Here is a 13265-nt window from a genome sequence, read left to right as displayed (position 1 = left end):
GCATCTCTTCCCGTAGTCGTGAAGAAACCACACCCATCTAATATTCTTTTGCACAAACTCTCCTTGCTCTCCCTTGAAGAAGCACGCGATGTCAAGAAAGATCAACTTCTTGGTTTCGTCGAGAGCTTCGTATCTTATTCACAGTATCTAGATGATATCACCATGGGAATACTGCTTGAGCTTGTCCAATTCCATTTCCCAATCGCCTCTTGGCGGATTCCAGAGAGAGAGCTAAGGTGCGACTCGAAAACCTTTATCAATGGGTTTCTTCTCACATTCTCCACCACGTCCTTGGACATATTTCGTAATTTCCAGATTAAAGACCACTAGGGCTTCCTCGGAACAAGATCTTGGCCTCGTATTTTTCGAAAGCCGCTCTGTTCCCTGGAGCACTCGTTTGTCTCTGGTTGTTAGGATAACCCGACTTCCGTTCCAAATGTGATCGCCAACTAAATATTCCAACTTTTTTTTTTTTTTTCACTTGGGTCATCCAACAGTATAATCACGATTCATTAGTTGGGTACTCGAACATAATCACTAGTTATTATCTATAAGCAATTACGTTTGCATGAGTATCTGTAATGGAAGCAGACCAAAAGAGCATATTCCCCAAAACTTTTCAGTTTTATTTTTTGTCCCCTAATTTATATTATTTTTTTACATTTTTAGCCTTAAATTTAAAATGGGTTTTTCATATATGCCCCTTTGAATAAGTATTTTTCTTATATTCCCCTAGAAATTTAAATTACGCCCCCCCTGACTGAAAACTTTAGCGCCGCCATGTCAGCATCTACCAAACTCTATCAATTAATAATATTAATCTGAGTAATACCTTAGTCTGGGGAAGCCTCTCTTTGGTGGGGTTCGATATGGGACTCGTAAGGTTTTCCTTTAGTAACTTAGAAATAAGTTCATCTCGCAAGTTCTCTAACCCCATGCTTCTCCAACGATTCTCTGACGTAAATAAGGAAGTGGTGGCTATCAAATTCGTGTCTGATCGGATATCACAACGCATCAGCAATGGTTGTCTTGCGCCTATGCCGCCCATTCCCTAAATTCCGATGAGTCTGTGTTGACATACAACAGAACAAAAATGAGAATTAGAATTCAACCGCTTGACATTAAAACATTTCAATCACAATCAGAAGCCATGAAAATTAGTATAACAAACATGGTGCAGCAAAGCCTAGAAAACAAAAACAAAATTCAGAAATCACATTTTCGTTCTTAGGTATGACCGTATGATGCAATTCCTCTTTTGTTCTAATTATAATTGGCTCTCCATTAATACCTAAATTTGTTAATTATATCAACCAATCTTATGACAAGCTGACAAAGACATCTGGCCACTATCGCTGCTGGGACGATAGTAAAACCCAATTGCTGTTGTAATTCCTATTTAGGTTGTTTCTGTATGATTGATTACAAGTGTCATGTAGAATCTATATATGATAAAAAAAAAATTGTGTGGTAGTTCTCACAACTTTGACCAATCTAAAAACTAAAATATTGAAATAAAGCTTGACGAAAAAAGGAAAAGTGTTGAATGCCATTTTAGCACTTAAATATTCAAAAAAAAAAAAAAAAAAAAAAAAACACACACACACACACACACCAGGGGGAAGTATATTGATCGCACAACTATATGTCAAACTGCAAAATAAGGGAAAGAAAATCCTAAAAGTGCAATGAACTCGAACGTCCAACCCAATTGCTTCTGGAAGAGACATTTAGATGGTAAGGAAAAAAGAAAAGAAAAAAAAAAAAGTCAGAGAATTATGAAAGTGAGCAAAAGAGTAGTTGTTCAAGGACCTTGTATCCAGTCGTTTCACATATTCAATCAATTCCCCATAGCATAGAATTCATTTGATAGATCCCTTTTAAGAATAAGTATCTTCTTATGCAAGCATGATTATAAGCTGCAGGAAAACATGGGCGAGATGAAATAGTTACAAATAAATCAAATGAAAAAACACAGCTGAGAATACATTAGTGACAAATTTAGTAAATACAACATGCGGTGACTAATAAAAAACAATGACTTGCCAAGAATACAAACCAATTAAGCATAATGAAAATCACCAATAGCGACACATATTTGCCAAGAACTGACTGAAGACATGATTCAAGTTTGAATCTTTAACACAAACGGCAAGAACATACAAACACATATAGAAGCCACAACCATTCATCATCGAGTTCATTGACCACTTTTAAAAATTAGTCGTTAATTAAGTCTGTGGTTATAAAAAATAAAATGCTTGGGCTTCAAGTCACTCACCCCAAACGTTATTTGACAAAATGCTTCGCATATACACATGGTGAATTAACTTTAGACCACAATCACTTAGGTAATTATTAAAACTCACCGTTTAATAAATTTGACAATAGGTAAAAAAAACATTCAAAAATTTACGCAACCAAAACTCACCGTTATGAATCCATTGCGCAATGTCATGTCATCCGATCTGCTTACATCCTTGAAATATTGCCGGAAAAAGCATCCCTGAAAAAAAATGTAAGCTTCACTGCCTTGTATCAACACGAAATTTATTTAGTTCTTTTTCTTTTTCCAACCAAAAAATATACAGCAAATTCCTTTTCCTAATCTTTTTCAAGAGCACGAATCAAAATGAAATCAGTTAAAAACTCTTACAATGTAGAAGAGAAAGACGGAAATTCTGGTCCAGAAACGTGTATGCGATATCACAAATGACGTCTCATGAGTAGCCCGGAATCTTGAAGGATCTATAGTGAAAAATATGTTTTTGTTAGTTTAAACAAGACTGCACTTTATTAAATTTATAAGGAAACGATAAGAATAAAAATAAAGTTGTATCACCATTGGATGACTCGCCATTTGTAAATTCACAATCCTGAGTAGAGGGGTTCATGTTCCCATTTCTTCAATCGATCTAATTAATGGAACAAACAAGTTAGAGCTAGGTATTAAACGAGACGCCTTAAATTTGAACAAAAAAACTTGTAAATGGATATATACACCTACTTTTTCAATGGCTTTTGGAGGCGCTGGGATGGTGGCCTGAACCTCATGGACAATGAAGACGCGTATCTGAATCCAACGCCACTCTCTGTCTTCCGGCACATGATGTTCAGATAGCAAGAAATGAAACTAAACAAGAAAAACATATAAAATCTCAACTACATAGAAAATCATATAAACCAAACAATCAAATTAAAATCAAAACCATACCTGAGCTATGCCAAGTTCAATTGTTGAAGCTTCTTCCTTACTCTCAGCAACGCTATGTCTAACCACTGCCAAATGCCCTAGGACTCCTTTCCAGTAAATGGATAAGACAGCTAGCTGGGGGATTTGGAATCAAAGGAATTGTGGTATTTATCAACTGAGGTCCTTTGGGTCAAAATTTTAAGAATTTTAAGGAAAAAGCATCCCTGGAAAAAATGCAAACTTCAGTGCCTTACATTATATTAACACGAAATTTATTTAGTAATTTTAGTACTTCTACTGTTTCAAACAAAAACTATGAAGTCACTGAACTGAGTAAAAAAAAAAAATTACAATGTAGAAGAAGACAGGAATTCTGATGCAACAACCCATTTACAGAAATAAGCGGGCTCAATTATATTCCTATCAGCAATAACAGGATTAGAGGTCTCATTTTCTAGCCAACCCGTGTGACACCAATGGCAAAATCATCATTATAATTGTTTTCAAGTCAGAGAGTAGACTGTAATAGGCAACAGTGAAGAAGCCAAATCGAGCCATTTAAGTTCACTAGATATTACATGTTCTTAACTTTTTATCATCAATCTCAGGAACGTGTTGGTTTCTTTTCCAATGAAATAGTAGATACTCACGGTTTTGAAATAAAGCATAGCAACCGAAAGCTAAAGTTCGGCGCTCGAACCACAAGAGTTTTCCCCCGTATTACCCTCGTCATTCGGTTTCGTTTCGTTGAAAGAACACGGAAGCATGGTCTCTGCAACTATAATGGGGATATACATTTTGAAAATGCAGGTCTAACTGAAAGTCAAGAGATGCGAAATGAAGCCCATGGAAACATCAGCTCCTGGAAATCACACTATCAGAATTCACATTACTCAATATCAGCCCTAAAAAAGAGAGCAGAACTCAGTAAAATCTACTTGCTTTGACATTCTCGAGAGCTTCACACAGACAACAATTTTATAAGCCTACAAGATTGTATCCTGTAACCTAAGACAGCAAAATGAGGTTAATTGAATCAGTCTTGCGCTTTATTTTCTTTTTTTTTTTTGGGAACATCAAAAAGTCAACTTTACTCTTCGTAAGAATATTAAACACACAACAAACAACCAAACATCCTTTCAAAACGGGCAAAAACATAGACCTAAACCCTAATCCCTTTCCAGCAACAGAAAGAAACACATCAAGCACTTACATCGTCGAGCTTGTGAAGGACGTTCTCCAAGACAATAATGGGGATAATGATTATGACGGCGCAAACACCGGTGACTGCTACGGTCAGTGTCTATTCGAGCTTCCTCAACTGACCCATCATCTCCCTCGCTACCGTGGCTTTCCGACCAAACTCCGAGCTCAGGAACATGTTGAGAGTTTCGAACTATGGCCAATTCAGGTGTGAATGAATGATTGCCATGAGGAGCTGCAACTGTGGATCAACAATATTAAATATGTCATAACCTTTTTTAGAGAGAATCAAATGAAATGTGAGAGAGAGGACCCTGATCATCAAAGTAGACAAATCCAAAATCGTCCTACTTTAAGGAACACACTTCCAGAACTTGATTGTCAATGAGAGGTCTCAAATTCGAATAATGAAGACAATGGTCGGATCAGTGAAACTACACCAGTGTGTTTAAATCCACCGCCACTGTCTGTCTTCCGGCCCATGAAACTAGAAAAAAAAAAAAACAAAAACAGAGAAAATTTTAAATACATAGAAAACATAAAAACCAAACAATCAAATCAGATCAAAGTCAAAACCAAACCTGAGCTATGCCAAGTTCACTTCTTGAAGTAACAAGGCTAGGTCATATATCATTTTCTGTGGTGGTAAATCCAGTACAAGGCTAGGACAGATTGCTGGGAGGTTTGGAATAAAAGTAACAAAGGTTTTTTGGGATAAATATTTCAGAAATATAGAGCTTTGACTCTCTAATCTCGTTTCAGCTTGTTAGATTTCATATGAGACTGGCCGAGTGCTATGTTTTTTTTTATCTATTTGAGCCATTCAAGTTCACCAGACATTACATGCATCAGTCTCTGTGAAATTGATATAACCAAAACCGCGCTATCAAACTTCACATACCTCAATATCAGCCCTGAAAACGAGAGCAGAACTCAGTAAAATCTACTTGCTTTGACATTCCCGAGAGCTTCACACAGACAACAATTTTATAAGCCTATAAGATTGTATCCTGTAACCTAAGACAGCAAAATGAGGTTAATTAAATCAGAGTCTTGTGATTTTTTTTCTTTTTTCTTTTTTATTGGTAACATAAAAAATTCAACTTTACTCTTCGTAAGAATATTAAACACACAACAAACAACCAAACATCCTTTCAAAACGGTCAAAAACATAGACCAAAACCCTAATCCCTTTCCAGCTACAGAAAGAAACACATCAAGCACTTACATCGTCGAGCTTGTGAAGGACGTTCTCCAAGACAATAATGGGGATAATGATTATGACGGCGCAAACGCCGGTGACTGCTACGGTCAGTGTCTATTCGAGCTTCCTCAACTGACCCATCATCTCCATCGCTACCGTGGCTTTCCGACCAAACTCCGAGCTCAGGAACATGTTGAGAGTTTCGAACTATGGCCAATTCAGGTGTGCATGAATGGTTGCCATGAGGAGTTGCAACTGTGGATCAACAATATAAAATATGTCATAACCTTTTTTAGAGAGAATAAAATAAAATGTGTGAGAAAGAGAGGGAGAGAGAGGACCCTGATCACCAAAGTAGACAAATCTAAAATCGTGCTACTTTAAGGAACACGCTTCCAGAACTTGATTGTCAATGAGAGGTCTCAAATTCGGACAATGAAGACAATTGTTGGGTCAGCGAACATGTTTAAATCCACCGCCACTGTTTGTCTTCCGGCCCATGATGTTCAAATACCAAGGAATGCAACTAGCAAAAACAAAAATAGAGAAAATTTCAAATACATAGAAAACATAAAAACCAAACAATCAAATCAAAATCAAAACCAAACCTGAGCTGTGCCAAGTTCACTTCTTGAAGCTTCATGAGCTATGACATATATCATTTTCCGTGGTGGCAAATCCAGTACAAGGCTAGGACAGATTGCTGGGAGGTTTGGAATAAAAGTAACAAAGGTTCTTGGTGATAAATATTTCAGAAATATAGAGCTTTGACTCTCTTATCTAGTTACAGCTTGTTAGATTTCATATGAGACTGGCCGAGTGCTGTGTATTTTTTATCTAATTGAGCCATTCAAGTTCACCAGACATTACATGTTCATCAGTCTCTGTGAAATTGAGATAACCAAAACCACACTATCAGACTTCACATACCTCAATATCAGCCCTGAAAACGGAGGAACAGAACTCAGTAAAGCTACCTGCTTTGACCTTCTTAAGAGCTTCATACAGACACCAATTTTATAAGCCAAACTTGTGAAGGACTTTCGCAGATAATGGGGATGGTGATTATGACAGTGCAAACTTCGGTGACTGCCTAGGTCAGCTTCTTATCGAGCTCCCTCAACTGTCCCATCACCTCCATCGCCACCGTGGCTTTCCAACCAAACTCAGACCTCTGCAACAAAGATGACATCGATATCACGCTGTTAAAAAAAATAGTTCATTAATGTCTGGTGAACTTGAATGTAGAAAAATCCAAAATCGTCCTAATTTTTTAAATCCATCAATGGATGATATTTAAAAAAAAATAAAAAATAATAACCTTCAATATATGAAGTTGGAAAACGGTTGGCTGCTTTTGAGTGTGTCGAACTATGGCCAATTCAGATTTGCATGAACGGTGGTTAAGAGGAGATGTAACTGTAGACCAACAATATGAAAAATGTTATAACTCTTTTTTAGAGAGAATGAAATGAAATGATAGAGAGAGGGAGAGAGGACCCTGATCATCAAAGTAGGCGAATCCTAAATCGTCTTTGATTAAAGGAACACACAAATTCAGAGCTTAGTTATCAACAAAAGGCCTCAAATTCTAATAATGAAGACAATGGTTGGGTCAGTGAAACTAACCTGCGTGTGTGAATCCACTGCACTGTCTGTCTTCTGGCCCCAATATGTTCAGATACTGAAGAATAAAGCTAAACAAAACAAAAACAGAAAAAATTTCAAATACATAGAAATTCAAATCAAAACAAAACCAAACCTGAGCTATGCCAAGTTCACTTCTTTAAGCTTCTTGGGCTATGACAGATATATATTCTGCGGTTCAAGGGCCAAGAAATATCTAGCAATTGCTAGGAGAGCTTGCTGTGGAATTTGGAATCAAAGTAACAAAAGTTCTTTGGCACAAAAATCAAGAAATATAGAACTTCGACTCTCTACTCTCTGGGAAATGATCTTTGGGTTTAAGAGGCTTGTGTTTTTCCATTTCCATATTTCTCATGCTTTTTATAATTAACTAAACCTGAGGGAGTTGTTCCATAGCAAGAATATGGAGGGCTCCTAAATGGGCCGTTTGTAAGAATTAAGATAACCTGTTGAATTTGACGCCATCTTCAGATAGTTTTCCACCGTGATGATCAGACGTGAAATATTGGAAAGAAAATATTATACAAAATTAGGGATTGTGATTCAAGCCGAGATCTTAGACACGGAAACTAAAATTGAAAAGCTAAAATAAACTAACCATCCACGAACCATTCTCCGTCAGATGAAATGTAGGCTCTCCTGATTACGAGGTTTAAATCCATCAGAGCCTGAACCGCTTCCAAAAACTTCGTCGCCTATTTGCTTGCACTGTCAACCTGAAACCAGTATAAAAAAAATATAAAATCAGTAAGAATAGATGATCTTGTTATTGAAAAAACAATAGAGAGAAGGGAAAAGCTTTGCTAGGTGTGGTTGTCTCTAGTCTCTCTTCTCCAGCCGCAATCTTGCCGGATCACCGCTAAGCCGCCGTGGTTATCTTAGCTTCACTTTCACCGATCCAAGCATAGGCTCTACGGACGGGTTTCTAACACCCAGGCTGCACTCGCGAGCTTCTGAGAGTGATGGGGCTGACGATCAGCCTCAAGATTCCAGCAACGGCGTCATGGCTTCCCGGCGAACAGAAACCCTAAGAACTGGAATAAGAGAGAGAATGTTGACTTTCTCACCGCTGGAGGCAAAGGAATCATTGGCAGAATGTCAACTGGAGAAGCGGCGAGGACCCACGTGGGGGCGATGATAAATATTGGGAAAAAGAAGACAACTCGTGTGCCTTTATTCTCACCGCATTTGCCATAAGCAGGGGTGTCAGATTTTCTCTGGCTCAAGAAAATGGAATAAAACCAAACCTGAGTTTCTTTATTTATAAAAAAAAAAAAAAAAAAATATAAAAACACAAAAGTTAGAAAGATGAAGATACCGGGTTGAAAGCCAACACTTACAATGTCATCGCAAGAATTCACAGCCTATCAGAAGCATCTCCTTGTAAAGCATCACTGCTTAGCTCACTTGGTTCTCCAACTGTGCATTGTCCCATGCCATCACGTCAGATTTGCTTTCAGCTTAAGCAAATGGGGAAAAAAATAAAAAAAAAATTAAAAATTAAAAAGTAAATAAAAAAAACTCATAAAGAGATAGTAAAGCTCAAAAGCTTTAAAACATATATTTGGAATGCAAAATCTTGGATGGACACCAAGAAAAGAGTTTCATATATGTATCCCAGCCACAGCCGGAGAACCAAAGTGCTGCTCTCCCACGATCCTGACCAGCGAGCTCATTCCTCCACTTTCCTTACAGTGGCTGAATCAAAATCGGTTACCACACATCTACAATAAAATTACCAAGGTGTTAAGAATCACAAAACAAAGACACCATCACGGAGTAGTCCAGAGGCAAAATCACCTCAGACTCACTTCCGGAGGAGTTAAAGATCCTCGTGGGAAGTCAGTGCCATTGAGGCAAAACCTGAGTAATTTTTATCTAACGAACACAGCCAAATAGAAGCTAGAAAGATTAAGAAGTTATAAAACATACCTGTTTTGGTGTTCTAATATATTTCCTTAAGGAAACCAAAGTGTTTTCGTCCATTGCAGATGCTGTGAGCTTTGCCCAATTGACAATAGTTGGCCAAAAACCTTGGGCGTGCAATTTAATATAGAGGAATCTTGTGCACCGAGCTCCTCCACTAACATGTGTTTTTCATAAGCTTCACTGACTGTGTAGAGCATCGAAGCTTTTACCAGAACACGACTAGTAGGATAATGTTATGTAAAAGAGAAGTTTTTGTTAGATGGGAAAAAGAAGATATGTACCTGAATGTGAATTTTGGAGATGATAACAGCTTTGGAATTAATTCAAAATCGTATATTGACCTGAAAATAGTGTGATAGTTTGAGCAAGAAAATCAAGCACACACGTAAATCGCATTTTAATTATAAAAATAAAAAATAAAAAAAAAACAAAAAAAAAAACAAGAGAACTCATGAGCGATCTACAACAAAAATTTCTTACAAAGGCAATGGAAGAATCATTCAATTTAGTGCAACTCCGTTTATTAGAAGCTGTTCGCCACTCTCTCCAAAAGATATTTATTCCATTTCTTCACTACCTCTTCTATACATACATAACTAATAACTAATATAGTAAAAAGAGCTTTAAATTCTAAATTCATTCCCTTAACTGTCAAGTCATTATTATAAGTTCATTTAACCCCGAGATCCTAACAGTTGCATACTTTGTACAAGTTCATTACATATGAAAAATATATATACAAATATTTGCCCATACATCACTGCTTGTACTGACATCAATCCAAGAATAGCTCCTCAGCTAGTATTGTTCGGCTTTCCTTGAAGCATTTAGTAGAGAAACTGCAAAACATTTTATGATAAGGTCACTTATAGAAATCAGTAAATCAAACAACAGATTGTTCACATATAACAGTGGTATTTTCACGACCAGACCTATCTTGTAAAGCTCATTGCTCTTCCTAGCCAAAGAACGAGCTGAATGAATCAAACATTTCTCGCAAAGCCTGTGTGAAGATATATTGGGTTAGATATAAATTCAAAACAGGGCAAAAAGAAAAGAGAAAGAAAAAAATATTACTTGACCAAAAAGAAGTCGTTGCCGAGGACATGGCACTTGACAAAATGAAGGAAGCCGAAGCCTTTCCGGTTAAAAAAAAAAAAAAAAAAAAGAGGGGTGAAATGAACATTGACAGAAAGCGTCTCCAACCTGAACATGAAATGAACAATAAAAGATGAGAGCCCACACCAAATTTCTTCCCATATAAATCGCGACCCGACTGACTTCGCCAAGAACTCAACTGAAGGAGCAGCGAGGACCCATGTGGCAACGCTGGTCATCATGATAAGGAAACTGTTGAGAAAGAGGCAGATAATTCGGAGATGAAGATATCGGGTTACAAGGGCAAAAACACATACACTAATTACAAGGACTTTCTTTGTTCGATAATGACGATTCAATCTCTCAGCCTTTCTCCTCGTCCTTTGAAAACCAATATTGAAAGGCTTAGTGGCTTTTATTCGGATTCAATGCCAGACCGATTTCACCAAACAGTCAACTGTGGAAACAGCAAGGGATAAAGAAGCTTTAGAAAAAGATTGTTAGGAAATGTGAAAATTAAAATATTTTAATTCATGTACAACAGCGAAGATCAAAACAGAAAAAAAAAATGTGAAAAAGAAGATACGCCAAAAGCAGACAAAATATTGTGAAAAAGAAGATAAGCCATACGCAGAGGCAGTCACATCAGATTTGCGTCAGCTCAAGCAAATATGAAGAAAAAAAAATCTAATGAACACAACCAAACAGAAGCTATAAGATTAAGAAGTTGAAAACCAAACCTGTTTTGGAATTCTAAAATCTCTCCTTTAGAGAACCAAAGAGTTTTCGGCCCTTTGAATGAAGGACGTTCCGCCCTTGCATATGCTGTGAGCTTTGCCCGGTCGGAAATAGTTGGACAAAAACCTTAGACATGCACTTTAATATAGATGAGTCTTGTGCACCGAGCTCCTCCACGAACATGAGTTTTGCGTAAGCGTCACCGATTCTGTAGACCATCGAAGCTTTTAGCAGATTAAGACCAGTAGAAGGAGGATATAAGAATGAAAAAAAAATGGCTTACCTTACCCAAAAGAAAAGACAATGATGGGATGATGTTATGTGAAAGATAATTTTTTTTTATCAAATAGGCAAGAGAAGATATGTACCAGAATGTAATTTTGGAGATGATAACAGGTTTCGAATAAATTCAAAATCAAATATTAATCTGAAAATAGAGTGATAATTAGAGTAAGAAAATCGAGCACACACTTATATAGCATTATGGTATACATCAAAAAATTGAAACAAGAGAAGTAATGAGCGGTCTACAACATAAATTTCTTACAAAGAATTTGTTGGGCAATGGAAGAATCATTAGATTCGGTGCAACTCCGTTTCTTACAGGCTTTTCGTCACCCTCTCCCAAAATGAATTATTCATTTTCTTCACCACCTCTCTCCTATACATATGTAACTAATATAATAATAAGAACTTCAAATTATTCTAAATTCATACCCTTAACAGTCAAGTCATTATTATAAGTCCATTAAACCCTGAGATCCTAACAATTGTATATTCTGTACAAGTCCAATACATATGAGAAATATATATACAAATATTTGCTCTTACATCACTGCTGGTACTTACATCAACCCAAGAAATAGCTTCTCAGCTAGTGTTGTTCGGTTTTCCTTGAAGCAGTTGGAAGAGAAACTGCAAAATAATTTTCGATAAGGCCACTTTTAGAAATCAGTATATAAAACAACAGATTGTTCACTTACAACGGTGGTATTTTCACGATCATACCTATCTAGCAAAGCTCATTGATCTCCCTCGCCAAAGAGCGAGCCAAATGAATGGAACCTTTCTCGCAAAGCCTGTGAGAAGATATATTGGGTTAGAAATAAATACAACACAGGAAAAAAAGAAAAGAAAGAGAAAAAGAGAGTAATCCCTATATGTTTACAGCTTCCTCTCATCACCGCGTGGTCGAGCCAAGGCAAATCCAATAAAAGGCTAGGACAGCTTGCTGGGAGATTTTGAATCAAAATAACAAAGGTTCTTTGGGATAAAAGAATCAGAAATATAAAGCTTTGACTCTCGAATCTAATTTCAGCTTGTAAGATTTCATATGAGACTGGTCGAGTCCTATCTAAACTGTATTTTGCTTCTGTCTAGCTGAATCGGGTTTTTTTGTAAGTCTTATGGAATTGATATATTTTTGTCCCAAATTTTTCGTGCTTTCTAGAATTAACCAACCCAAATGGAGGGTTCCATAGCAAGAACATCTTCAGATAGCGAGAACATGGAGGGTTCTCAAATGGGCCGTCTGAAATTACTAAGAGATGCTAAAAAGAGAATCCATTGAATTTGCGACATCATCTTCAGATAGTTTTCCACCATGTAGATCAGCGACGTGAAATATTGGAAAACAATATTATACAAAATTAGGGACTGAGATAAAAGCCAAGATCTTAAACACGAAACTAGAATTAAAAAATTGAAAAGCCAAACAAAACTAACCTTGCATATCAACCATTCTCTGTCAGATGAAATGTAGGCTCCCCTAATTATGAGGTTTAAATCTGTCAGCACTTGAACAGCTTTCAAAAACTTCTTCGCCTATTTGCTTCCATTGTCAACCTGAAATCAATATATCAAAAATATAAAATTAATACGAATAAATTATCTTGTTATTAAAAATTGAAAAAACATAGAAAGAAGGGAAAAGCTTCGCTGGGTGTGGTCGTCTCTAGTCTTTCTTCTCCAGAGGCGATCTCGCCCAATCACCGCTACGCCGTCATGGTTCTCTTGGCTTCACCGTCACCGATCCCAAACATAGGCTCTACGGACGGGTAACCAATACCCGACCCGCACTAGCATGAGCTTTTGAGAGGGACGGGGCTGACGATCGGCCATAGGATTCCGGCGAACAGAAACCCCAAAAAACGGAATCAGAAAGAGAATGTTGACTTTCTAGGGTTTATAACCGTTCTATGAGGGACGCGACGGGACTAGTTTCTTTCCGCAGAGAATCGCGCTCTCCACCCG

At 37.2% G+C, this 13265-nt stretch overlaps 1 protein-coding gene and 1 long non-coding RNA gene across 6 annotated transcripts; both read right to left on the bottom strand.

Moving 5' to 3' along the window:
* Window positions 1–501: 501 nt before the first annotated feature.
* On the bottom strand, window positions 502–10344 carry LOC149400189 (MLO-like protein 12). 2 transcript variants are annotated; one of them, XM_089613898.1, is made up of 25 exons: window positions 10254–10344; window positions 10109–10179; window positions 9933–10015; window positions 9048–9517; window positions 8588–8971; window positions 7846–8464; window positions 7694–7712; window positions 7230–7297; window positions 7101–7133; window positions 6922–7019; window positions 6578–6774; window positions 6209–6484; window positions 5942–6126; window positions 5625–5855; window positions 4978–5413; window positions 4710–4883; window positions 4407–4637; window positions 3844–4067; window positions 3215–3417; window positions 3008–3133; window positions 2843–2915; window positions 2657–2748; window positions 2432–2506; window positions 1813–1919; window positions 502–1067 (listed from the first exon to the last, which is right to left on the bottom strand). In XM_089613898.1, the coding sequence occupies exons 6-11, from the start codon at window positions 7907–7909 to the stop codon at window positions 6694–6696; spliced, it is 363 nt and encodes a 120-aa protein (XP_089470024.1). In that variant the 5' UTR covers window positions 7910–8464; window positions 8588–8971; window positions 9048–9517; window positions 9933–10015; window positions 10109–10179; window positions 10254–10344; the 3' UTR covers window positions 502–1067; window positions 1813–1919; window positions 2432–2506; window positions 2657–2748; window positions 2843–2915; window positions 3008–3133; window positions 3215–3417; window positions 3844–4067; window positions 4407–4637; window positions 4710–4883; window positions 4978–5413; window positions 5625–5855; window positions 5942–6126; window positions 6209–6484; window positions 6578–6693. The 2 variants fall into 2 exon arrangements, with proteins under 2 accessions (XP_089470024.1, XP_089470023.1); XM_089613897.1 differs by lacking the exon at window positions 1813–1919 and having other exon boundaries at window positions 588–1067; window positions 2843–2876; window positions 3215–3328; ... (1 more) ...; window positions 6209–6802; window positions 7230–7712.
* A 267-nt stretch (window positions 10345–10611) lies between these two features.
* LOC149400188 (uncharacterized) lies at window positions 10612–12508 on the bottom strand. Of its 4 annotated transcripts, none has more exons than XR_016296834.1 (6): window positions 11996–12508; window positions 11862–11927; window positions 11560–11673; window positions 11381–11439; window positions 11015–11220; window positions 10612–10731 (listed from the first exon to the last, which is right to left on the bottom strand). It is a non-coding gene; the product is annotated as an uncharacterized LOC149400188 (long non-coding RNA). The 4 variants fall into 4 exon arrangements; XR_016296835.1 differs by having other exon boundaries at window positions 12021–12508; XR_016296833.1 differs by having other exon boundaries at window positions 11560–11927.
* Between the last annotated feature and the right edge of the window lie 757 nt (window positions 12509–13265).

The sequence above is a fragment of the Urtica dioica genome, chromosome 4 (genome assembly GCF_054948205.1).
Source record: "Urtica dioica subsp. dioica isolate 48M chromosome 4, U.dioica_male_clone48M_v1_H2, whole genome shotgun sequence".
Taxonomy (NCBI): Eukaryota; Viridiplantae; Streptophyta; class Magnoliopsida; order Rosales; family Urticaceae; genus Urtica; species Urtica dioica.
The sequence above is the reverse complement of the archived record's forward strand: the minus strand, read 5'-3'. Positions and strand labels throughout refer to the sequence as shown.